This window comes from Crocodylus siamensis, chromosome 14 (genome assembly GCF_052110815.1).
Source record: "Crocodylus siamensis isolate JL-2025a chromosome 14, ASM5211081v1, whole genome shotgun sequence".
Taxonomy (NCBI): domain Eukaryota; kingdom Metazoa; phylum Chordata; order Crocodylia; family Crocodylidae; genus Crocodylus; species Crocodylus siamensis.
The window spans coordinates 6644217-6668906 of record NC_143408.1 but is presented as its reverse complement, the minus strand read 5'-3'; the positions used below and the strand labels follow the sequence as shown (position 1 = coordinate 6668906).

The 24690-nt window shown below is 49.9% G+C and overlaps 3 protein-coding genes across 4 annotated transcripts in view; 1 reads left to right on the top strand and 2 right to left on the bottom strand.

Annotated features, from left to right (window-relative positions):
* Positions 1–1818, bottom strand: part of JSRP1 (junctional sarcoplasmic reticulum protein 1) — a 58763-nt gene extending 56945 nt beyond the window's left edge. Inside the window, exon 1 of the mRNA XM_090028063.1 lies at positions 1696–1818. The gene's annotated coding sequence lies outside the window, so the exon portion shown is untranslated. The remainder of the gene's footprint in view (positions 1–1695) is intronic.
* A 215-nt stretch (positions 1819–2033) lies between these two features.
* Positions 2034–6594, top strand: OAZ1 (ornithine decarboxylase antizyme 1). The gene is given in 6 exon segments (XM_090028065.1): positions 2034–2240; positions 4456–4513; positions 4515–4601; positions 4779–4951; positions 5891–5976; positions 6163–6594. Coding segments are annotated over 6 exon segments (657 nt in total). The 5' UTR covers positions 2034–2118; the 3' UTR covers positions 6294–6594.
* A 6166-nt stretch (positions 6595–12760) lies between these two features.
* On the bottom strand, positions 12761–23553 carry PEAK3 (PEAK family member 3). Of its 2 annotated transcripts, XM_090027820.1 has the most exons (4): positions 22963–23553; positions 19649–19806; positions 18214–18914; positions 12761–15680 (listed from the first exon to the last, which is right to left on the bottom strand). In XM_090027820.1, exons 1-4 carry the CDS (start codon positions 23061–23063, stop codon positions 14682–14684), a joined length of 1959 nt encoding a protein of 652 aa, XP_089883946.1. In that variant the 5' UTR covers positions 23064–23553; the 3' UTR covers positions 12761–14681. The 2 variants fall into 2 exon arrangements, with proteins under 2 accessions (XP_089883946.1, XP_089883945.1); XM_090027819.1 differs by having other exon boundaries at positions 19649–23553.
* Between the last annotated feature and the right edge of the window lie 1137 nt (positions 23554–24690).

Genomic DNA, 24690 nt, shown 5'->3' with positions numbered 1-24690 from the left:
GCTCATCCTCCCTCTCGGATCACATACTAAACATGATCATGAAGTGAGATCAAAGCACACAAAACCCTACACAGATATATATATGGTAGTTGCGGGATCAAGACCTCAGCTGTCCAAGATTCTTTTAAAAGCTTAACGTATTTCTTTATTGATATAATGTGTGTTTGTTTGCTTTAGGATTGGGGTGGGGAAATGTATTTCTGTGATGAAAGTAGCTGGCCTTTATTTTACTACTGTATTTGAATCCAACACAGATGTGAGTTTTTCCATTTGAAAATAACAACAAACATGTTCCTCCCGTGTGAACAATCAAAAATGCCTTACCTAGGATTTACTGTGAACAGAGAGCTCACAGGGAAAACTGCAGTTACAACCATGCCTAAAGCAAACAGGCAGAAAATTAACGTTTTAAAATTGTGTATTATTTTTTTAAACATCCCTCTCCCTCCCTCCCCCTAAATAAGTAAGCAAGGTGTGATATACATGAGAACTACTATGAAGGGGAAATTCACCCCTTCCTAGATAGCCCTGCACAAGGCAGATGGACCACTCAAGCCTCCAAAATTACCCTCCTGAGGCTCAATCCTGCAAATTCCTGCTCACTAGGGTCCATGCAAAGCACAACAATCAATCTGCATGGGCCCACTTGCAGGATCGGGATCTCAGTGCATATCTTTCATGCAAGCAAGGTCCTTTTGGTAGATCTGATCTCTTTTATTAGACCAACTTAAAGAGTTGGGAAAAAATTTTTAGGAAGCAAAAGCTTGCTCAAATTTTTTTAAGTTGGTTTAATAAAAGAGATCAGATTTACCCAAAGGACCTTGTCTGCTCACGTCCTCAGACCAACACGGCTACAACCTCTACAACCCTGTATCTTTCGGTTATTATTTTCCTTCCTCTGCTTGTCTTCACAAGCCAGCCACCAGCCGAGCTAAAGACCGTTAATGCAATCCGACGTCAAAATATAACACAGAGAAGAAATACAAAATTCAATTTTCCGCTGAATTGGGGGCATACTGGATCTTCGGTGAGAACCGACTGTTTCGGTGACGTTCGTTACGTTGGTTCGCTACTGTCCGTCCCCAAGCACGTGCAAGGGAGGGACAAGGCGGCACTTTTCGGGCCCGCACAGTTTCCTATGCGCACCAAGTCCCTGTTATGCAACCATGCCCGCTTTCACGCCCGCTGGATGTACACTGCTGGACAGACACAAGGACCAGGCCGCCAAACAAGGCCGACGGGGACTGACAGACAACTGGGCGCGCTCCACGTTTCTTGGTGTGCGTCCGTCTTCGCTGCTCCACATTTATTCTTGGCGGTCTTGCAGCTGACGATGCCGGTGTAGCCACTAGTTGAGGGCCGCATCGACGTGGATTTTGGACTGCGCCGATTTAAAAAGGGCCCAAAACAGTTTTCTGTCTCTTTTGAAAGGCTGTTTTCGGTTGGAAAGAAACCAGTGGCTGCGATGGACCCCCCTATTTGTGGCCTGGCCCCCTCCCTGGGGCAACTGGCTTGACATCAGCCCCACGAGGTGGCGTAGCCTCTTGCAGTGGGGTAGGGAAGGGCAGCCTGGGGGATGGGAGGCGCACGCCTGGGAATGGGACAAAGGCACCGCCTCAGGTGTCCCCCTGCCCCCACATGTAACCCCCCCACCTGCGCATGCGCACAGCCCGGCCCCGCCCACGCCGCCATTACCTCAGCCTGGAGGGGGTGCGGACGCCGCTGACCGCACGTCTCCGGGGGGAGCGCGCTGGAACGCCTCGAGAAGCTGAAACGAGGCCGGCGCGCGGCTCCGCCAATCACAGCCCGCCATTTTTTCCCCCCTCGGCCAACGAGGAATGATTTCTAGACCCACCCCCTCCCTCCTTCCACCGCCCTCTAGATTAGCCAATAGAAAATGCTGAACCCCCCCTCCCCTCCTTGGCCAATAGGGAGCCGGTTCCTACAGGCCGGTTGACCTCATTGGAACGGGGGGCGTTGCTAACGGCAGGGGCGTGGCGTGGCGTGGCGTCTATAAAAGCGCGGCTGGGCGGCCGGCAGCCATTTTGTGGAACAGAGGCTGGAGAGTAGCCGGCGGGGGGCGGCGGAGGGTTTCGGGGTTCGGACCAGAGCGGCCGGATGGTGAAATCCTCCCTGCAGCGGATACTCAACAGTCACTGCTTCGCCAGAGAGAAAGAGGGGAATAAAAGCACCGCCGCCGTCATGCCCGCCGTGCTGAGCCTCAGCGCCGGACAGAGCAGGTGAGGCCCGGGCTCGGGTGGGGGCGGGTCTCCTCCTCCCGCGGCGCGGGGGGGGGGGGGTCTGGTCCGCCTGGTTACCCTGGCTCCTGGGGAGTAGCCCCCCGTCTCCCTCGTCCGCCGCAGATAAAAGCGCTCGGAGGCGAGTGCAAAGGTGTCGGCGGAAACTTCCGTTTCGGGCCCTAAAAGTGCCGCCGTCTCCCTGCCGTGCAGGCAAGTCGTCCCGGGACGGCCGAATTAACGCGCCACCCTTATCCGGGGCTGTATTTACACACGTACTCCCGGTGCTCGGCCTCGTCGCGGCAGCTGAACCCAATAACGTTAGGAGCAGCGTCTCTGAGAGCCGACCCCGTGCTTATAGTCATCTGTCTTTAATTAAAGCAGCCGTTCTCTCTCTCGCTCCTCCGGTCTCCCTCTTCTGGAGGTTTCTAGGGAGCCATTTTGGCAGACTCGAGACTTTTCCAGAAGGCTAATGCCAAATCTTATCGCCGGTGTCGAGAGGGGTGTGCCGGCAGCTGGGAAACGGTTGCCATAAAAGCCCGGAGGAAAATCGGCTTTGTGTCATCAGCTTCGTAACTGTTGCATAACAAGTGAAATATTAGTAGATCAGTCTGGTTTCTTTTAAAACCAGCTGGTTCAAGGGTGAAAACATCGCTCTTGCCAGGAAGGTGGCAGGGCACGTGCCTGGTGGCGTACGCTTCACCTTGGAAAGGAAGGTTAAAGCAAATATTAGTTTTATCAGCTCCTGCTAATGTAAATAATAACATGTGAATAAAATACAATGTGGGGGCATTGGTACAGGTTAAATTCAAACTGAATTTTGAGCAATACTTTCATATTACAGCCCTGAAATGGCCTTTTATTTAATGGTACCCGGTCAGGAACTAGCCATTCCTGTGATTTATATTTACCCGTCTTGCCCGTTTTGACCCATTTGGAAATTGTGCACACAAATGCACGGTGCAAAATGGTGGATTATTTTGTTCATGTTTATGCTGTTTTGCAAATGGCTGCTGGCACTCGCAGGCAGGACGATTGTGAAAATTTCCCTAAGGGCCTTGATTGCTGCATCTGCTGAGATGACGCAACTAAGGAGTAAGCCTGCAGGGTGAAAGATGGTGCAGAGGGAGGGGCTAGCCAGCCTAGCATTTGCTCTTGGAAGGGTATAAAGCTCTTATTCAAGCAGGCAGGCTTACAGATGGGATGGAAGTTGTGTATGCTTCCAAAAAAAAAAAAAAAAAAAGAAAGAAAAAGGGTGGAGCTTGTTTTGAGAGGAGAGACTGCTTGTATAGGAGGTCTGCAATGCTAAACTCATTGTAACAGGGTTTTTTTGCATTCTGACTAGCTCAAGCAAAAGAAATCCACGGTTTGAGATTGTAAAATAGAATTTTATACTACTGGCATTGCCTTTAAAATACCGGGCTATAATGGGTTATTATGCACTGCTCCCCTGTGACACTGGAATTGAAGAGTAGTCTGGATTAACTAAAACCCTTCAAGTGGAAAGAAGCTGTATTTATTTCCTTTGTGACTCTAGGTCCTTAGTTGATGTACATCAAGCTGAATTATCTTAATCCCTTGGCAATCAAGTTTGCATCTGTAGACTGACTGCTAGCATCTGTCGAGGACCTTTTCACATCAAAAACTAAAAATCATTTCAATTGTTACTAAAACAATATTTAACCTCAGAGCTAAGAACAATTTTAGTGCTCCCATGAGCTAAACCGCAAGCATTTGAGAGAAGCTTGTACAACGCACCTGTTGGCTTTGGAGCCTTCTAATTGCAGCTCAGAGGAGACTAACCAGATGGCTAGCATTTCTAGAGTAATAGCATCCAGTCTATCAAATATGATTATTGTTCGTAAGAATATTTGATTGAAAGGAAGGTTTAGTTTTAGAAGTCATCAAAATCCTGAGCTTTTTTTGTCACTTGGACTAAATACATTGAGCATCACAAGGAATTCTGGTAATGTCTCCTGCTGATGAACATTGGACTAAGAAGCTTCCTTTGTCCTGTGCCAAGGTGGCAGGCACCTCCTGCCTTCCCTTTTTAAATTCAGGAAGAAGCTTTACTTGCTTTTGTGCTAAGCCCTAGTTTAACTTTTGAAAGTCCAGGCTGATCCTGAGGAGTGTGTATTTTCCCCTGATTTGCCTTTTTTAAGCCTAAAAAGTGAAATTATAATACTGTTTTTCCTTATTTTTAACATGTTTTCTTCAGTTCCAGGGTTCCCTTCAATTGCTGTAGTAACCTGGGTCCGGGGCCTCGGTGGTGCTCCTGATGTCCCTCACCCACCCCTGAAGATCCCAGGTGGGCGAGGGAATAGTCAGAGGGATCACAATCTTTCAGCTAATTTATTTTATTCTGTAAGTATGAACAATATCATGCTGAGAGATCTTTAATTTTTGTGTGTGTGTGGTGATGAACTGTATGCAGAGGCAAATATTAAGTACTGTGTTGAAGAAATGCAGTCAGTGAGAGAGGTTTAATTACTTGAACTTCATGATAAACTGGCAACAACTCTTCTCTTTTTTACACCACAGGATAATCGGCTGAATGTAACAGAGGAACTAACATCTAATAACAGGACAAGAATTCTGAATGTCCAGTCCAGGCTTACAGATGCCAAACACATTAGTTGGAGAGCAGTGTTGAACAACAACAACCTCTATATTGAAATTCCCAGTGGTGCTCTGCCTGAAGGGAGCAAAGACAGGTAGGCGCAGCAGTACATTATGTAATGCTCTTTAACGAGCCTCTTTGGGAGGGAGTTTTGCTGCTGAAAGATGCCTTGGCATTTGCAGCATCCCCTTGTTGCTGATGCCAGGTGTTCTGCAGTTTTCCACAGCAATAGAATTTCTGTGCCAACAGGACAAATCTATTTATTTGTGAAGTGGTGTTTTAGTGCGAATGATTATTTCCATCTTTGGTGTGTCCTGTGGACATGCATGCACTGGCACACCTGGTGCCAGGAAAACCCAGGATCTAGATGCAGTTATTCTGATGGAAGCTTCTCATTTGGGGAAGGGGGGTGGTTTTACACTGAGAAAGAAACACTTCTGGCGCATGCCAAATTTCCACTAGGGGCCTCTGCTGTCAAACTTAACCAGACAGCTATTGCAGCAGTTCTGTAATATTGGAAGCAGTCATCTCAGTTGCTGGAGGTGATAGCTAGCATCTAAACAGTACAGACCATTGCCTACTGTTGTTTCTCCCCCCCCCCCGAAACATGAGCCACTTTCCTATTGGGATGACTTTCCATAAAGGTCAATTCAATAATAAAGCTGACATGGCTTGTGTTGTGACAACTAAAGAGCAGTTAAAATTATTCCTGATCCCACAACCTCCTCTTGTCCTTTAAAAATGTAGTGGCCTAGTCCTAGTTATGTCACATGGCAATTCTGAAGAAGGAGTTGGACATTAAACTGCATTGAATGAATTGGGGTAGGGGGGAATGACCGTCCGTGTTTAAATAGGGCTGAGCATCTCTGTCAGTATGGCTCTGGGTAAGTGCATTGCTACCTGATTTATACTCTCAAAACCTGCAGTTGCAAGTGCCCAGATATTCAAGGAATCCTCTGAGCACTTGAAGAGCTATTGTGGATAATGACCCTTTATCAAACATAGCTAAAACCTTCTCTTTTTTTCACTTCAGTTTTGCAGTTCTTTTAGAATTTGCTGAAGAACAGCTTCAAGTTGATCATGTCTTCATATGTTTCCACAAGAATAGAGATGACAGAGGTGGGTGTAGACTGTACTTTACTAAACTCATTTCCTAGCTTGTTTACAAACACATTCCTGTTTATGTAAACGTTAATGTGGTATATCATTGTAGTAACAGAGCTTGTCATCAGATTGATTACAACCGTCTTAGGGTTTGTCTTTTTTAAGCGACAGATGAAACTTAATGTTTTTCTGCTTTTACAGCTGCATTACTCCGAACTTTCAGCTTTTTGGGCTTTGAGATTGTGAGACCAGGGCATCCCCTTGTCCCCAAGAGACCAGATGCTTGCTTCATGGCCTACACGTTTGAGAGAGACTCTTCTGAAGAAGAATAGATTGCAATGTTTGCCTCTTTAGAGCTTTCCTGTTGTTTATGAAGATGAATATGTAGAAATTTTGTCAACATCTTTTACAATGCATAGAATTGTTTGTACAAAATGTTGTGACCAACTGCTTGGGCGGGGAGATGTTGAAAATTTCAGACTTCATCATCTTTTCTGGATTTGTGCGCATGTTGTGATTGTGCAAATAAATGCTCACTCCAAATTAGCAGTATATTTCTTGAGGTTTAATATTGTGTTTGTGATACTGAAGTATTTGCTTTTAATTCTAAATAAAAATTTATATTTTACTTTTTATTGCTGGTTTAAGATGTTTAAGATCTTCCCTCCTGTTTTGAGGAGCTCCCCCTTAACTAGGAAGCTGTGTTTTTGGAAGGCAGACTCTACTGGTAGGTGTAGGTTGAAAGAACAACTCCATCTGCCCTCAGTGCTGACAGTTAATGACCAATAATGTCTTGTCTGGATTGGATGAATCCCCCTGATACCACATGACATACACTCTGTTAGTGAGATGGGACTTTGGTAGGATCAGGCTTTTCAACACCACTGCAATCAGTTGCTTGTTTCTTGCCCTTTTATAGGCAGTCAGTCATGAGAGAGAGTATTGGAACTGGCTGAAATGCCTCAGACTTGTCTGAACAGGTGTAAAGCCAGCTGGATCCAGCCTGCAGATGGCTGCTGTCTGGCCCCTTGAAGTTTGGGGGTTTGGCTGGGGCAGGGGTGGTGGAAATGGCCGGCCATAGAATCTGGGGTCCTTGGGCCCTGATGGACAGCAGGAGGGACAGTGAGGGCAGAGATGGACCTGGTCACCCTCTGTCTGCTTTACCCATTGCCACAGCTTGCCCTTCCTGGCTGCTGGCTTTACTGTTGCCCCATGCTGGAGTGGCAGCTGCTGCAACATGGAACACTTGATGAGAGCCAGAGCTGCTGCCTCTTGCCACCCCCACATGCCCTGGGCTGCATTTGGCCTGCAAAGAGCTCTACTGGCGGGCTCTGACCTGGGGCACAAGGTGAATTGATGCCTGTGACCTAGGGGAAACTACTTGGATAGAGAATGTCACTGGATACCTTTTCCTCCTGCTTCCTGCTAGTCCCATTCTATTTCGGGGGTGTGGTGGTGTCTTTGTATAATCCTGATGACTTAGCCACTCCTTTGCTTGCCCTGTGAGGCAGCACCAATTTAAATACTTGAAGCTGCCTGCTGGTGACATTTAATGATATGCACCACTGGTGAGCAGGAGTGGTGGGGAGACCTGAAGAATTCTAGTGAGGAACCTGTGAGAGGATGGATGGATTCAGCAGAGGTAAAACTGCCTCTCCTTATCTCTAGGTGGGCTATTGGTTCACCTGCCTGTGCAGTGGGGCTATGCTGCTGTGCTACTCTATTGTCTGGCTTGGAAAAAAAGCTGCAAGTGGGTAAAGTGACAGGAAAAAAAATTCAGAGAAAAGGAACCAAAGCAGATTTGGTTTCTAATTAGATGATATGACCTTAGCTAATTTCACCAAAGCAACAAAGTTGACACTAAATAAGATCTTGATTCCAGACATCCTTGTGCATTGTCTCTTCCAGAGGTAAGGGTCCTGTGTTCCAGTGAGAGGTTCCTTCAGGCTTGGTGAGCTTATCCTAAAATTTTAAGGCTTGTATTTTGTTTATAGATAATAGATCCCACCTCCCCATTTATTTACTTAATATTTACTCTCTTGGCTCTGGATATTCTCACTTGCAGTCATTTCATTTAATCTTGCCAAGCTCCTGACTTTAATAAGAGCTTCTGGCAATGGATTGTATACCAGATGAAAAGTACTTTATCAGGTTGGAATGCACCTTTTGTTCCTGTATTGCCAACAAGGGTAAATATGAGCACTACATGTATTTTTATCATTGACAATGACTTAACATCTGCCTTAAATCTTGGCTTTGAGAACTGGTGTGGGAGCTTGCTTCATGGGTCTGCTTTGGCTGGTTTCCAGCCTCATCTTTAGGTTACTAAATAATGTTCTCTGTGTTAAATGATGTTGGAATATTGTCTGTGACAGTTAAGATGATCCTTTTGGATTTAATTTTTTTTTTTTTTTTAAAGGAAGCATTGAGCCTGAAGTAAACTGTTTAACTTAACTGGTGTGGTAATGAAAAGGGAATGGGTCAGTATTGAAAGATAAATTACATCTCCAGCATGCAGCAGGCTTGAAGTGGGGGGAAGTGCCACTATATTGAAATCTTGTTTAGTTTTGTGATGGGGTGAATTCAGAGTTGCACTTTGGGAGCTGGGGACTCTTTGTGCAAGGTGCTGTACAAGCAGGTCGTAATCAGCTTCTGGTCTGACCGGTTCCTAGATGCTACTCTGATCTTAATCCCTACAACGGTTCCTGCCCTCAACTTTCTGCCAAGTGTTTGCGGTTTTACAGCAATGTGTTCCTGTTCTCCATGTTTCTCTCCCATGTTAACAGATGGGAGCTGGTGCTGTGGGGGGAAAGTGGCTTTACAACATGGGGCATACGATTTATAAACTGATCTTCCACAACAATGTGATTTCTCTCCCTCCCCCCGTGGTCTTCTAAGCTGCAGGTAGTACAGACACCTTGCAGATGGACACGTTCATGAAGTGCCTTCGTTTTGACCTAAAAAGACCCCAAGTTGAGCTACTGCACATGCTTAGGAGTGATTTAGACTGGCTGATGAATGAGGCACCTTACTGCTGGGAGGCAAGGTCAGAGCTTGTCTCTTGACTGATGATGAGTGCGCACCTGCTGCTTACTGTGAAACACATAGTGGTGCAGGATCCTACTTTTTGCTGCCGCAGCCTCATTGTGGGAGACCTGGCAGGTCGTGAGACCTACACACTTTACTTTAGAGACTCGATTAAAAACCAGAAACAATCCTTATAGCAATGACTGGACCCCAGGCCTCTCCCCCCTTTAATCCAGAGGTGTTCAAAATGGTGGATCTGGCTGGTGGCCAGACTGTTTCCCGGCAGCCCCTGCCTGCATCACTATAGGCGGTTTCCATAGAAACCCAGCAGCAGTGGCGGGGTGATGGCTGGGAGCTGCTCCAGAGCTGGGATCTTGCAAGCAGCAGATCACATCTCTGACCTGACTCTGGACCATGTTGTCACTGCTGCAAGATCCCAACCCCGGAGCAGTTCCCCTCCTAGCTGCTCATCCTGCCAGAGCTGCTGGGGCAGGTCTCCATGGAAACCCTGGCTCCACGCTGTCAGGGTACCCCTGCTCCTAGAGTCTCCATGGACTGACACAGCAATGCAAGGCAGGGGCTGCTGGGAAATGGAGTCTGCTGCAGGTCTGATACAGCCCGTGGGCTGGATTTTGCCCGGCCCAGACCCACAACCCCTTCCCAGTCCCTGCCCTGCCCTCTCAGCCATGCTTCCTATTGCACCAGCCACCCTAAGTATTCCTTCCGAGTCTTTTCCCTGTTGCAGTCTGTGGTTTACCTTTCTCAGACACTGGCCCCTACCCTGATGCAGCCTTTGGGGGCACGGGTCTAGACAGTGGCTGGCCCAGCAGCGTTGGCAAGGGACAGTTTGTGGAGCTGGAGCCCTGGGGGGCCGCAGCAGAGCACACGAGAGATCAAGACCTCCTCTCCTTCGGCTTCTGCACTACAGGTGGGATCTGCATGGGCCAGCCTGAGTGGTTGGAAGGGCAGAGCTGGTGCCATCAGGGACTTGGCTGTAACCTCCCAGTGCAGATTGCTCAGGGTGCCAGCGACAAGTTCCTCCTGCCTGGGTGGGGGTGAACTGGGCTCTGGCTGGGCACCTTGGCAGTGGTGTGTTCCTTAGGTCAGGGTGACCTGCCCCTCCATGAACTATTGCTTTCATCTGCTCCAGCTTGACTAGGAGGAGCATCCCCAACACTGAGCTGGATCTCAGTGGAGAGAAGCAAGAACTTGGTTCCTTTTTGGGATAAAAAGCTGAAGGGCAGTGGTCACCCGCCATGGCCCACGTGAGAATGCTGTGAGCACTAGGTGAGCCCAGGAGGGTCCCGTGTCCCCGCTGCCCCTGGGCCCTGCATCCTGGGAAGGTGCTGGGGGAAGGACAAGCATACAGCAGCCATCAGGCTTAACACCCTTTATGCTGGGGAGGGGCAAAATTGAACAATAACGATCAGCTGCAGTCCTATTTTAAAACCAGTCCATTTGTTGATTCAAGAAGGCAATCAGATCACAGCTGTGACACGCTGAAAAAGTCCCTGGAGTTTCACTAATTTTTCTGCTTGGCCGCTGGGGACAGTGTGTCCTAATTCAAAGCAGGAGGCAGGGCAGGGTGTCACTTTAGAGACTAACAAGTTCACCAAAGCGCACGTTTTTGGAAGCAATGGCCTACTTGTCAGCAGCTGTGAGATTCATCAGCTGTGAGATGCTGTGTTGTAGCATCTGGTAAGGCAGGCCATTGGCTTATGTCTTTCTTAGCTAGTTAGTCTCTAAGATGCCATCCTGCCCTACTTTTTGCCTGACTTCAGCTTAACACAGCAAGTGCTTTCTCTCTAGTCTAGTTCAAAGCAGTCTGGGAAAAGGCCTTTTCCCTTCTGGGCCAAGCTGGTGCTGCAGGGGTCACCTTCCACCAAGAGATCACAGCTGCCAAGAGTTGAAATGAAGAAAGCTATCCTTGGGAATAGCTTTAATTGGCCTAGGCACCCAGGTGCCACAAGCTTTTTAGGCACAAGCTGTTCTTCCACAAGTCTGAGAAAAAAGCAGAGCCTAAGCTAACTTCCAAGTGGAAAAATGACCTTTGCTTAATCCTTAAACAGTCATTTCAAAAAAAGGGAGGAGATGGCAGTACATCTGTGGAGTCAAGAGAAGTTATCAAGAATAGCTACAGACCAAGGAAAGGGCAGTTGAAGGAGAGCAACCTAATTAGCTAAAAGACCAAGAGCCCTGAAAAAGCAAAAGGGTCATTATTACCTGTGGCTGGCTCAGTATCACTATCAGACAACTCTTGTTGTTCTTCTGTTCCCTCGGTCCTCCTGGTTATAGCAATGCAACTATGATGTTTGAAACCATCCCAGAGATGATTCCCAAGGTAAGTCTGCACTGTCCAGAAAAAGGGTGGTCTTATCTTGAGTTGGTTTGGGTTGAGGGAGCAATGAGGACACACTCACTTGAGTTAGCAGCTTGAATTCAAGTTGTAATGGAGCCTGTTTTACGCCCTCCTGGCTAGGCATGCATGTGTAGCCAGCTTTTATCTGGTAGGTTTTCACGCTGGTTCTGTAACACTGTAGTTTTGCTTAAGCTGAGTGAAGTGCAGAATTGCCAACTCATGACTTTTGACATTGTTCTTAAAGTCTACGCTTTGGGAATGTGAAACATGTAGCTCTGTCTTTTATCTCTATATATGACTATATATGTCCAGAACAGCTTCAAGAACAGGACATGCAGAGATGACATCTTTCTTTTATCTATCTAGATATAGATAGCTCTTTCTTTTATCTATGTTTTTCACATTCCCAAGGCGTAGACTTCAAAAACACCAAAAATCATGAGAGTTAGCAACACTGGAAGTGGGCAATTCATTGGGAGCAGTTACTGGGGGGTTGGGGGTGGCTATGCAAGAAACCAAGTCTCCTGAAGATCACTTTACTGGCAGGACTAGCAAGTGGCTGGGGGGTTGGGGGTGGCTATGCAAGAAACCAAGTCTCCTGAAGATCACTTTACTGGCAGGACTAGCAAGTGGCTGGGGATCCACCAAGGAGCTGGGAGACTGATCCAGCTCTGCCACTGTCTTGTGTGACCTCAGGCAAGTCCTTTATGCCTTGCCTGTAGCTTGATGGTTTTTGGTGCTTTAGGGCAGGGGTTGGCAGCCTATGACCTGGGAACAATTTTATCTGGCCCATGTAGTGTGGAAATTGGTGGTGGTGGCATTTTGCCGTGGGGTATTTACACAGGTGGTGCATCTGAGCAGTGGGGAAAAGTGGCGGTAGCCCCTTTCCTTCCCACCCGAGATTCAGCTGCGTTATTTTGGCCTGTGCTCCTCAACGGTCCCTGCTATAGACTGAGCTGTTCTGGGTAGGGACAGTCCATCACAGCGCACCCACGGTGCTGGGATAAAGAAACTGTACTCACAACTGGACCGCTAGGCACTCCTGGAATATGAGTGATAAGGAGGCTGCCTGGCCTTGCCTGTAGCGTGAAAAGCCCCCCCTGGGGTGCCTGCACCAGAGAGAGCAGCTGTGCGAAGCATCCCCAGCTGAGAGCCAAATCCCTTGCTCTGAACACTGTTAGCTGCCAGCGTTTCACATGCCTGCAGCCACAGGGCCTCTCTCCAGGCTAGTGTTTCTACAGTTCCTGTGGCTGTAACTAAACCAGTGGCAATGTCAGTGGTGTGGAGGATCTTAGCAAGCACATCCCAGTGCAAGCATAGCCCCTGCCTCTTGATTTTGTCACCAGCAAGTAATAGCCACAAGCAGATGAACAAGCACTCCCTCTAAAGGAACAAGGTGCAGTCTTCTGCAGACCTTGGAATGGGCCAGGACAGCTACTGTGAAATCAGTGGGTGTCCAGACAGAAAGAGGGGTGCAAAGAGCTGGTGTCGGGTATCCAATTCCCTTGGGTTCCTGGGAGCTGCATGTGCCCAGGCCCCTACATGAAGGTAGAGCAGATATGGAGCTCTGGGCCCAGTCCTGTAAAATGATTTCGTTGCAGACTTTACTGGGCTGAGTCGGTCAGTATTTGCATATTTGACCGGGCAATAAATCTTCCCAGTCTTGTGAGAACTGCTCATAGGAGCCTAAATGGAGAGTACCAATACACTGCAGAGTACTGAGCTGTGGGGAGTAACCCACATGTCATTTGAGGGGCCATAGGTTCACCAGTGACACTGGGTGGTATGGAGAAGGGAAAGAAAACTCCCTGAGTATAAACCCATGGTCATCTCAGGTCACAGCATCCCTTGCTGACTGCCAGGGACTAAACAGGCCACGGGGGCTGTCAGCTCAGCCCTTTTCACTACCTCTAAATGAATCTAAAAATGGAGAATGAATATTGAGATTTCAGGTTGGCATTGTGCATGATCCCAGGGATTTGGCCACCCCTGGCTGTAGCTGCTGCTGACTGCTTGGGAGCCTGAGCTCTGCTTAATGTCTTACAAAGTTCAGCACCCTAGAGGACAACACCTAGATCACCCTGCAGACAACAGAGCCCAGGGGTCCAAATACAGGTCTCTGGGGTCCTGGTTCAGTGGAGGTTGGGATGCAGAGGTTGATCTGCAAATGCTGTTGCTTTTTCAGCCCCGCGGTACTTAATGAACATCCAGAGACCTGATTGCAGTGGTGAGCTCCATGTACAGCAGCCATAAACTGACTCGCACTATTTATTGCACTTTCTTATCCATTATGACCAATCACTACAGAGCAGTGAAGCTTAGCTCTTTATTTCCCCCTGAATGTATCTTCTAGCTTCATAATGCTGTAAAAAGAAAGATCATAAATGGGCAGTACTTAAGATTCAGCAGGATTCTGGGTTTATTGAAGCTGTTCAGCTACGTGACTACTGGTGCACTATTATTTATGTTAATGACTATGCAACAAATTGTTTCCAAGGAGAATGGGTCTATCGGATGAATCATATTTCTCCTTAATCATGTAACCTGTCAGACAAATGAATCTCTCTTTAGAACAAAATTAAAGAACCAGTCTGCAGGGGAATATATATATGTGTGTGTGTATATATGTATGTATGTATATATTTTTTTTTTTTTCCCAAGAAGATTTTGTGTCTGAATGCAAAAAACCCTTAGTCTGAGTTAGTAAATGAGTAAACACTTGAAAACTTGGCTCAGGGGCAAAATATTTTGTGCAACTGCAGTGAACTGGGTTCAGGCTCCTTTGTCCTAGACTGAAAATTGGCTGAAGGAGCTTACAGCAAGGGTAAAAATACAGTGCAAGAACCCTGAGCTGTGGGGAGCAGTTCACTAGAGTCACAGGAGCGGGACCTGGAGGGAGAAGAAATGCAGGCTGAAGATCCCAGTGCAGCTATTAAAGATCTGGGCATTCTCCGTTACCAGTCAACAGGAGTAGGACGGGACTCCTTGGGGAAGGGAGGCTGTGGGCGAGTTACCCAGGCAGCGCGTTATGTCTGTGGGCTAGGAACAGGTAGCCCAATTGCTTCCCGGAGGGATGATACAGAGCACAAGCCTGATCCAAGGTACCTCTAGTCTTAATCAAGGCATCGTAGACACTTCACGATAGGCAGCACTGTAGCCCCATATGTCTAACGACCCCTTCTCCCACCAGGTAATTGCTGCTCAGTGTATCTTTAGAAGAATTGAAGGCCTGCGATGTGCCTTTCAGCCCAGTAAATCCACATATTTCATAACTGAGGTGCAAGGTGTTGACCCTTTCTGTTGGTCTTGAGGCGTCTTTAAATGCTACCTGGCTTTATACCGCATACAGGATCCTGACCACTGGGTATAGGGTATATGCGGTGACTTCTTTCAAGTACTGACAGCACAGCCACTCCTCCAGACTCAGCGTCACCTCTGCCTCTGTCAACTTTTCTGCAAACTTCAGCAGCAGCAGCGTCCTCTTAATGTCGATCCAGTTCTGGAGCAAGACGTCTGTCATTGGGTTCCTGGCAAAGAGCTCCTGGCGTGGCCCCCACAGCAAGATCTGCAAAATGTTCTTCGCCTGCTGGAGAGACACTCTCCTGTGGCGGTCTGGATGGAGAAGCAGGGTGGCCAGCTGCTGGAGCCCTTGCGAATAGATAGACAGGGCTGGGATGGCGGGCAGGTCATCCCTCCGGAGCCCTGACACCTTCTCCAAGGAGTCGGCTGTATGCAAGATCTCATAGATCAGAAGGGCTACTTGGAGCTCATCTGTATTTTGGACCTGGTCTGATTCTTGAGTCTGAAGTGCAGGTCTTGTTTTTCCTACAGTTTTGGAGAAATTGCTGATGAGTAACCTTGGAAGTAGCAACTCCGGGGCCCGATCTCTGTCCTGCTGGCCCTGGGGAGGAAATGGACAGTGCACCAAGAGCAGGTTCTCTGGGCAGATGTTGTAGTGAAGAACTTCTTGCTTCTTGAGATACTCAAGCCCAGCGCACAACTGCAGGAGGAGGAGGCAAGCCAGGCGTTCATAGTGACCAGGGCTAGAGCTGTGCAGATGTTGAGATGTCGTCACAAAATCCGCCAGAGTTTGGTAAGGAATCTCGGGAGAGATGACCACCTGGGCAAGGTGAGGTGAGACACTGGGGGAACTACTAGTACGTGCATCTTCCTCCTGTTCATTAGGACAGAACTGGCTCAGCTTCTGAGGGCTTTTTGCAGGCACGACATCCTTAGGGAGAGAATCGATGAAGTGACCAAACACCTGCTGAATATTGAAGTGCACCCCAAGGGAAGTCTGTATGGAGAGACTGCAGGGGTAGCATTTATGGACCTGTCAGGGAAGAAACATCAACAAGCCATCAGCAGAGCAGGATGAAGAAAACAAAATCGGAGCTCTCTGCCCTTTCCTCTCTGACCTCTGCTGTTTGGCTGGGCTGAGCTCATGGACCAAGTCCTGGGTGCTCTTGTTTCTGCAAGTTTGCTTTCCCTGTCTCAGGCAGGGAGCATGGTCTAGGGGACGTGGGACTGCAGGGAGACGGTGCTGCTAGAAAGAAGTCTTGCAGAGTCACACCACACCGGCCAGTACAGTAGTGTAATCATTTAACATCACTGTGTGACCCCCACTTTGCTGGATGTGGTAGGGGGAGCCTCATTGCAGAATTTAGGGCTAACGTGCAGGGTACCTTGATCAGCTGTTTCTCTCTAATCCAGGGGGAACTCGGTGCATTTACAGCCACTATCTTATTCTCTGAATCCATGGTTAAGCCTCACTGCTAGCTTGAGGTATGCAGAGCACTGTTAGTTAGTGGCGAGGCAGGTGGCAAACTGAGATCACTGCTCCTGATCTGCTCATCCATTAGCAAATATGCAAACCACTTGCTGTGCACGTCGCATCTACCAAAGCCTTGCTTTTTGCTACAGTCGCTCCAGCCACCCTCCCCGATCCCATATATCTTCTTCCTCTCCCTGTTACATTTCACCTGGTTAAGCCTGGAAGCTCTTTGAAGCCTGAGCAGTGTCTCACTCGCAGTTCATAGAGCACCTGGCACCCGTGAGATATTACTGCAATTATTAATAAAGGAAGACAAAGTCCTGGCTGGAACAATAGGTTCCAGAAACCCTGAAGATGGAGTGTGATGGAGATCACAATGCTGACTACAGTAATAGAGAAAGGGTTGGACTAGATGTGACCTCCCGAGGTCCTTTCAACCCTAATTTTCTATGATTCTAAGATAATATGGAAGATGATGCAGCCCTGGCTAATGGCATGGAGCTGGAAAGCCGCTTTGCCCATAGTGGTTCACTGGGAGGTTTCCTGCCCCCTCCTCTGAAGCATCTGCTGTTGGCAACTCTTGGAGACAAGATGCAAGACCAGATGGCCCACGTGCTGAGTCCAGTCCAGCAACTCCTACTGGCCAACCAGGCTACAGATCTGCAGAGCTCTCTGCCTTTTCCTCTCTGACCCCTGCTGTTTGGCTGGGCTGATCTCACTGACCAAGTCCTGGGTGCTCTTGTTTCTGCAAGTTCGCCTTCCCTGTCACAGGCGGGGAGCATGGTCTAGGGGACGTGGGACTGTGCAGGGAGACAAGGCCTGGGATGAATCTCTTTCCTGTGCTCCACTTTCCTCCATGTGGACGCTAGAGAATAAGGGCACTTCCATGCCTTTTAGAAAGTGCTTTGAAGTCTGCGAGCCCTTCCTCTCCTTCGCTCCCAAACTGCCACCAAGCACTGTTACTCCAAGCTGCTACTAAATTTCTTCCCTCCAGACTGTGAGTGGTACTCGGTGCCCCAGGTACTATTGCACCAGGTTGCTAGTGGATGAAAGTACCACAGAGTAGTCCTGCAACCCAGCAGGCCTGGAGGGGGCCGGTTATTATGCCCGATGCCCAGAAGTGGCCACAGATTATTCCAGGGAGCTCTATGCCCTGAAACCTGGCTCATGGTCTGCAGGGTTCATATAATGTGCAGCTCCTCTCGGCTCTCGCCCCAGGGCCACTCAGCAAGCATAAGGCCCAACCACATAGGTGTCAATCTGTGCTGTGCCTTTGGGCGTCCCGGCTGATAACTGAGGCTGGTACAGATCTGGGTGTTAGAGGTGGGAAGGGATTTTTCCAGAGCTGGATTAACCTGTCTCTGCTGTGAAGCCCACAGTTTTTACTCTTCAAGGACTGTCTTCAGCTGGTTGATGGCCAAGAACAACAGGCTGTACTCACAGCACTGCTCCATGGTTGGCACTGCGGGGTTTGCCAACTTGCGTGTGACCATCTTGCCCTCTAGCGGCTGTAGCCTATAAGGCATAAGGCAGCGAAACAGGAGGTAGAAGAAGAGGGCAAGGATAAAAGGAGAGATGAAGATGAGGGGGAGAGAGAGAAGAGGAGCTGGAAGCAGGAAGGTGAAGAAAGAACGGAGGATGGGGAAAGTTCCCACTGATGCCCCGCGCCTGTGACTGTTCCAGGGGTCCCCGGCTGAGTTGTAAAATCCCCATGTTCCTCTTTGCAAATAAGCTGAATGGCTGATGGGAGTGGGGCTGGTGGTACATGAATACCACCAGGACTACAATTTGGCTGCAGCAAATGGAGAACTCTTGTTTTTAACCACACGTGGGCTCTATGGGTGTAGCAGGGCTCTGCCCTGGCACAGTGGCGCGTCAACCAGGGTAACGCTGGCATTTCACTGGAACTGCTTTGAATAAGAAGCCAAAAGCGCAGCGCTGGGAAAGGTTTGCAGGGACCTGGAGGACTCTGCAGTTCGGGTATTTGGCCGTGGGCCTTTTCAGTACTGATGCAGCAGGTCATCCCCACCCTGTCTCAGCACTCTGTGGGCTGCTGTGGAAATCCAGGGTCCCCCCTTGCTTTTGGACTTACCTTGGCAGCAAAGACCTGCTGGGCACAGCAGATGCGGTAATACCAAGCATCTCCTGTTTCACAGCATGGCTCCTTGTCCAGCAGCTTGAAATCTGCCCACTTCTTTCCTGCAAGTTGTGTTCTTACCAGCTGCTGCTCCTCCTCCTTCCCTACCAGGATCTCCTGGACCCGGGTGGTGAGGTGGGTCAAAGACACAAGCTGGCGCCCCATCACGTTCTCGTAGACAGTTGCTTGGCTCTCCAGGTCCTTGAAGAAAGAGAGGAGCTCCCTGTCGGGGGTAGTGAACGTCAGGTGCTCTAGATGACTATTCCTGAGAAAAGGGTCAGGCTGGGTTTTATTCGGCCTGCCCCAGAGCTGAGGTTCACACATGCTTTGGGACTTGGACAAGTATCTTTTAGGATGACTTGGAGGCCTAGGCTGGCTGGAGCTGAGAGGCTTCTCCTTGTTCAGGAGAGTGCTGGAAGAGCAATATCCCCCGCTTCTGCTGGTCCCGGCACTGCCGACGTGCTGCAGAGTATGGAAGGAGGCACCTCTGCCTGGGCAGTTACGAGAGGGCACCTTCTCGGGCAGCGAGCTGGTTCTGCTAAGCTGCTTTTTTGGCAGGGGTGGAGGCAACGAGTCGGAGCTGGTCTCAGAAGGGAGCTTCCCAGGCGAGCTCCCTCGGCAGACTTTGTTTGGGACCAGGTGTGCTCGTATCTCTCCTGCAAGGGAAGGCAACAGCAGAGATAACTGTGACACTTGTGCTAGGGACCCGTTGTCCTCCAGATGTTTGGCGGGGACCGAACTCTGCACAGTTCCCAGCTGCATCTCCCTCCATCCCTACTCATCCCCATTGCCCCATCCAACCCCCTCCCCACTGCCTCCTTGAACGCGCGCAGGGAGTCGAGAGCTGGGAATGACTTCTCAGGGGAGGCAGGGAACTGAGGAGCCAGGAACAGGGGCCTTTGCAGAGAGGACTGCGAGGTGGTACACCCTGGGCAGACGCGTCACCGGAGAGTGGAGATGAGCTCAGGGTGTCTACTCAACTGGGCCCAGATGCAGTGGGGATGAGCCCTGCAGAGCCTGGGCTTAACTTTCCCCGTGGCTGTCCCATTGACTGTGGACAGGCGCACCGATGCGTGGGCACAAGCTGGACCCAGACGAGGCCTAAGCCTGAAGAACTACCTGTGCTTGGTCACCACCCTCCGCTGTGCGCTCCCTTGGGAGGCTTTTCAGAGGGACAGCTATGACTCGCTCTTGAGATCCCGAAGCTCATAGCACAAGGTGCTACAACTTGTATATACAGAAAGGGGGGAGAGCTGCAGCTGGATGGGGAGGACTGGCTTTCAAGTGCTCGGTGCCCAATGCTCCTCAACTGTGCTGAGGTCTCTTCGTAGCAGTCTTTAGTTTCCCCAGCAATAAGGTGACGACTCAGTTGGCCAGGCCCCTTGCTCACCTAGGTTGCTGTAGATGAGATCTCCTGGATTGCAGGGCTGGGAAGAGCTGTCAGCATCTGGGTCTTGCACTGGGGAGGATGCTTTAGCAGAGCCAAGGGCGCTCGGATCAGCACTGCGGCTGCTGGGAACGGACCCAGCCGTTCTTCTGATGCTCGATCTGCAGGGAGGGAACTGAGAGGTGAGGGCCAAGTGCATCCTAGTCCTTGGGAAGCAAAGCCTGAGAGAAGGGGACTCGATGGAGTCGGCGTTGCCTGGGACCCCTTCAACGGGCATGCAGCAGCCACGGAGGTGGGGAGTGGAAAGACTGGTTGTTTTCCCACGGTCTGTGCTGCTTCTCTTCCCCTGGGTGGCAGCATTGCCCCTTGGTCCATGCTCCGTGGCCCCAGCCACGCCGCCCGCATCCTGCTCACCTTCTCTCGCTCGTGCTCCCTCGCTAGGATGCTGGGTCCCTGCGCCGCGATCTCCGCCCCTGGTCATCTGCGCCACATTGCTCATGTGGCTGCAATAGCGTGTCGAGAGGGGGGCGCTCGCATGACCGAGGACACGAGCAGAGTCGAGAAGGGTGGCGCCTCGCTTTCCCTTTCTGCCCCCTCAGTGGGGCAGAGTCATGGTTGGGAATTGGAGGCTGAGGCTGCACTGAGGTTGGCAATGGGGAAGGTGGGGATGGCCCTATATCTATTCTGCGTTGGGAGTGCAGAGGGTGGCCTTTGACGCTGGCTGGCGGCATGGATAGGCACTGACTCCTGCCAGGTAAAAGCCACGGTACTTCTGGAGCCCTCACCCACGTCATGTGAGTGAAGCCGGTACACGGCGGACAGCCCCTTGTCCTCATTCCTATGTGTCATGCTCATTATTAAATGGATGAAAGGAGGGTGGGATTTGGGGCGCTTGGAGACAAACAGCCCTAAATATCACAACAAAATATCTGGCGTCGGATAGGGACCCACTTGAAAGAAATAAGAGGAGGAGGACACTGCAGGCCGGTGTAAGGTGAGAAGAGAGACAAGAAAGCCTTTAGGGGAGACTAAGAAGGTTGCTAAGGCGAGAAGCATGAAGGAGTCGGCACAGCCGCCAGCCACCTCCGAGTCTCGAAGCGCTTTCAGTTCCTGGTCGTGGTCTGGGTGGCTCATGTCCTGTTGTGTCTGCTTTGTAACCGTGAGGCTGAAAACTCTCAAGCCCTGCTGCTTTCTTTGAAATCAGCCAGCTCCTAAATCCTGCAAACCCTCTTCAATGAGCTAGGTTGGAACCACCCGTGGGGTTACACCGGGGATGCGTTTGCCCCGTGACCATGTCTTTTTTTTTTTTTTAAAGCAGCCCATAACTTAAGAGGCCTTTTAAACGCAGCGCCTTTGGCTCCAGGAGTGACCTGGAGCAGTTCCCTGGCAGGTCCAATAATTGACTTGCCACTGGCTAACTGCTGCTCCCTCCTTGCAAGCAGCTCCCCTGGGGGATTGTTTAACAGGGATTCAAGGGAAAAGATGCTTTGCTAAAGCAGAGGAAGTGCAGCTAGGGCTGTTAGACCACAGGTGCTGGAGGGGCTGTCAACTGCTCCCTGGGGACCCAGCCTGGGGCTTCCCACTCATCAAATAGGGACGGTTCTCCCAGGCCGCAGGCTTTCCACTTGTTAACCACCCCCGGGTTCTTTTACCAGACCAGGTGCCTTCAAGCCCCTACAGATTAACCCAGCTTGATTCGTTGCCCTTAAAAAAAAGTATGTGCCTGGGTAAATGGGCAGGTATCTCCAGGGATGCACACTTGGGGAAGGGTTGCTCCATGGGGAGAATATGTCCCTGGGGGACACTGACTGGCTGTATGACCATGGTCAAGTCTCTCATCTCGGTGCTGCTTCCCGTCTGTGACATGGGGGTTAATGAGGAGGGCTTGTAGAGTGGTAGAGAAGTGCAAAGCAGTCTTCTCTGCACACGTGTGTGCTCATGCATGAGCGCACACAGTGCTCGGAGAGCTTTCTGCGCATGCATGTGACTATCATGCGCAAGCTCGACCTGTGGCTGACTATCCGACCTCTCCACGAATCCCTCCCTCCTGCCCTCAGTGTCTTAGACCTTCACCTCCTTCATTTCATCCCAGCTATGTCATTTCTGGGTGCTGCCAAGTAGGAGACTCCAGGGTGGCGGGATAAGGGGAGGGTACTACCCGAGGGGTAAGACTAGCAATGCAACCTCCTGGGGTGGGGGTTGCAGAAGCAGACAGGCATCAAGGCAGCTGAAAAATTGGCTGGAGACAGGAAGCTGCTCAGAGCTAAGGAGGGCGGTTCTGCCGCCCACCTCCTGAGCTGATGAAGAGGTCCCACAGATGCTTCCTTCCTTTATTTGCTGGAAGGCAAAAGTGTGAAGGGCAAAACCCCGGTGCTATTTGAACCAGCCCCTTTTGATTCTGAACCGTGGCACTGGGCTACTTTGATCTCAAGTCCTGGCTGAGCTGGCAGTGACCAAAGGTGGCTGCACTCTACCAAGCACGTTTTATTGACTTCACCTCCGCCTCCAGTGGGCATGTGTCCACTTCACAGCCCCTTCCCCTCCCACCTGAAGTTGACTCTTGAGACAGATGGGCTTCAATCACAAAGTTCGTATCCCCATCTGAGCTACCTGCTAATGTTGGAGAGCCTTTGTATACTGTTTCAGTGCAGCCCTAGCATAGAGAGAGCATGTTATGGCCCATCATAGCAGTATATAGCTATTTAAACTCTCTAAGTACATCTTTGGCCATGTTGGAGTGATGTTGTGGCTGAGATGGTCCAGCAAATGTGCAAGAGGCAAGGATTTTTGTGATGATTATCTTTGCTGTATGTACTTTTGGGCCACAGGAGGTGAGCCAGAGAGTCCTGGGGTCTGCTCCTGCCTCCGATGCTGACTTGCTTAGTGACCTGCAGTGAATCATAAACGTCTTTATGCCTCGGCTCGCCCGTGTCTCAGCAGGAAGAGTTGCTCCACAGAACAGATGTGGAGCCAAGTTCACCAGCATCCGCATACGGGGCTCAAACTTGGTTCTTTAAAAAGATTGGTTTAATCCTGATCCTTTGGATAAAGGGTTGGGGTTGGATTCTGACAACCCCAAAGTTTAGGGATGTTGGGGTCACGTATGTAGGCAGACGCACATCTCTGATCTTTTCCTTTTTTTTTCAAAGCTCACAGCAAGCCCCCATTGCAAATGCCTTTTTCCTCCCTCCCCTCCACCTTTCTCTGCTGCTATCAGATCATGAAAGCACAGGGCTTACACTCTCTGGATTCAGGACACACTTCATCCAGGAGTTAGTAAGCCCCTGAAGCATGAGTAGAGTAGGAAAGCCCGTTACCTTTGCATCTTCCCGGGGAGGGGTGGGGGATCCACTTGCTGAGACTCTGCCATCTCCTCCTTTTCCATAATGATCTGTGCTCCGCGCTCTGTGCTGTGCATCTCGTGGGCCAGAGCTTCGGTTTCTATTACATTCTCGCTCTGAGATGGCCACCGACTGGGGAATTATATGCCAGTTTTCCAGGAGAAGGGCCCGGCTGGTGTTAGACCTCGGGAGGGCTGTGCAGCTGTGGCAGAGCGCTGGGTGCTGGGACAGCTCGCGCCCATCTGTCAGGCTGAGGCTGCTATGGGGAACTGGCTTTCACAACACTTTGCATAACCACTTTGCTTACAGGAGGATGTTCTTTTGAACTAGGTTTCAAAACCTCTTACTGCATTAAAGGAAGCCAGGGGTAAAAGTCATCCTTGGCGTCGCGCTCCTCGTTAATGGAGTTACTCCAGGCGTCACTCTGCCCCCATAGGTTTGTGGTAACATTTATGCTGCTTGCACCATATCAAATGATCAAAATGAAAAGTATTACAAATGTCTTGTATGTTGCTGCAATTCGTGAAGGGCATGGAGTGGTTGGTTTTCTGGTCTGGTTTTCATGCAGTCGCTATTCCTGGTGTAGCAGGCGCAGGGGGCAAGTTTTTGGTTTTGTTTTAAATTGCTGTTGTATTTTGGAAATATTTCATAGACATCGGGGCTGGAAGGGACCTGGGCTGGTCCCTTCCAGCCCTGATGTCTGTGAAATATTTCCAAAATACAACAGCAATTTAAAACAAAACCAAAAACTTGCCCCCTGCGCCAAGATTTCCCGGGAGATCTTTAGGAGGCTGGTGATCCGGAGCAGAAGTCAAGGGAGCCTGGTGAGTCTTTAACACAGACGGCCCTTCTCGCACGTGTTTTCAAGCATTTGAGTTAAACGGGCATCAATAAAAGCATATGACAAGAGCATTAGGGCAGGGGTGGGCAAAATGTGGCCCGCGGGCTGGATGCGGCCCACCAGGCCATTCTATCCGGCCCACGAGGTCCCTAAACAACTTGGAAAATTAACATTAATCTGCCCTGGGCTGCCTGTCATGCAGCCCTCGATGGCATGCCAAAACTAGTAAGTGGCCCTCTGCCCGAAATAATTGCCCGCCCCTGCATTAGGGGCTGCCTAAGCTAAGAGAGAGGGTGCGTTTGCTTTAAAGCCTTAGTACAAATGGGACAAATTTGTGTCTTAACAGACGTTCGCGGGTCCTGCGTGTTATCTCCTTTTGTCACGCAGCAGGGAGTTGGCTTTGACTTGCCAAGGTGGGGGGGTCTGAGAGTGACGTGCTGCAGCTGTATTTAATAAGGAGCTGGATAATGCTGGCCAGAGAGGCCTCAGGCTCTAGGGCAAATACTGATTGGTTGCAGGGGTTTGGGCAAAGAGCTGGAAAAAAAGGCTTGGGCAAAAAAAGCCTCATATATTCCCACTGGCTGGTGCATTAATTTCCAGAAGAGGATCATGGGATCTGCCTCGCCAGATCAGACCACATCTCACCCACTAGCCTGTTTCTGGCAGGGGCTGGTAACAAGGAGCTCAAAATAGATTCCCGAAACCCTGAAGATGGAGTTTGATGCAGACTACAGAGAGAGTTTCTTCCTGTCCCCTTAGTTATGGTTGGCTGGTGCCCTGAAGCGCACGGATAGATGGTCCTTCCAAACATAAAACATCCCATCTGTATAAATGACTATCTGTATTTTCCAGATCCCAGTTCA

Bases quoted from the DNA above. Each gene is read 5' to 3' on its own strand.
- PEAK3 (XM_090027819.1), bottom strand. From the start codon at position 20,144: ATGAGCAATGTGGCGCAGATGACCAGGGGCGGAGATCGCGGCGCAGGG. The intron at 18,915-19,648 runs GTGAGCAAGGGG...CTTCCCTTGCAG, and splicing joins TCTCATCTACAGCAACCTAG to GAGAGATACGAGCACACCTG. The intron at 15,681-18,213 runs GTAAGTCCAAAA...CTTCCCTGACAG, and splicing joins AGCAGGTCTTTGCTGCCAAG to GTCCATAAATGCTACCCCTG.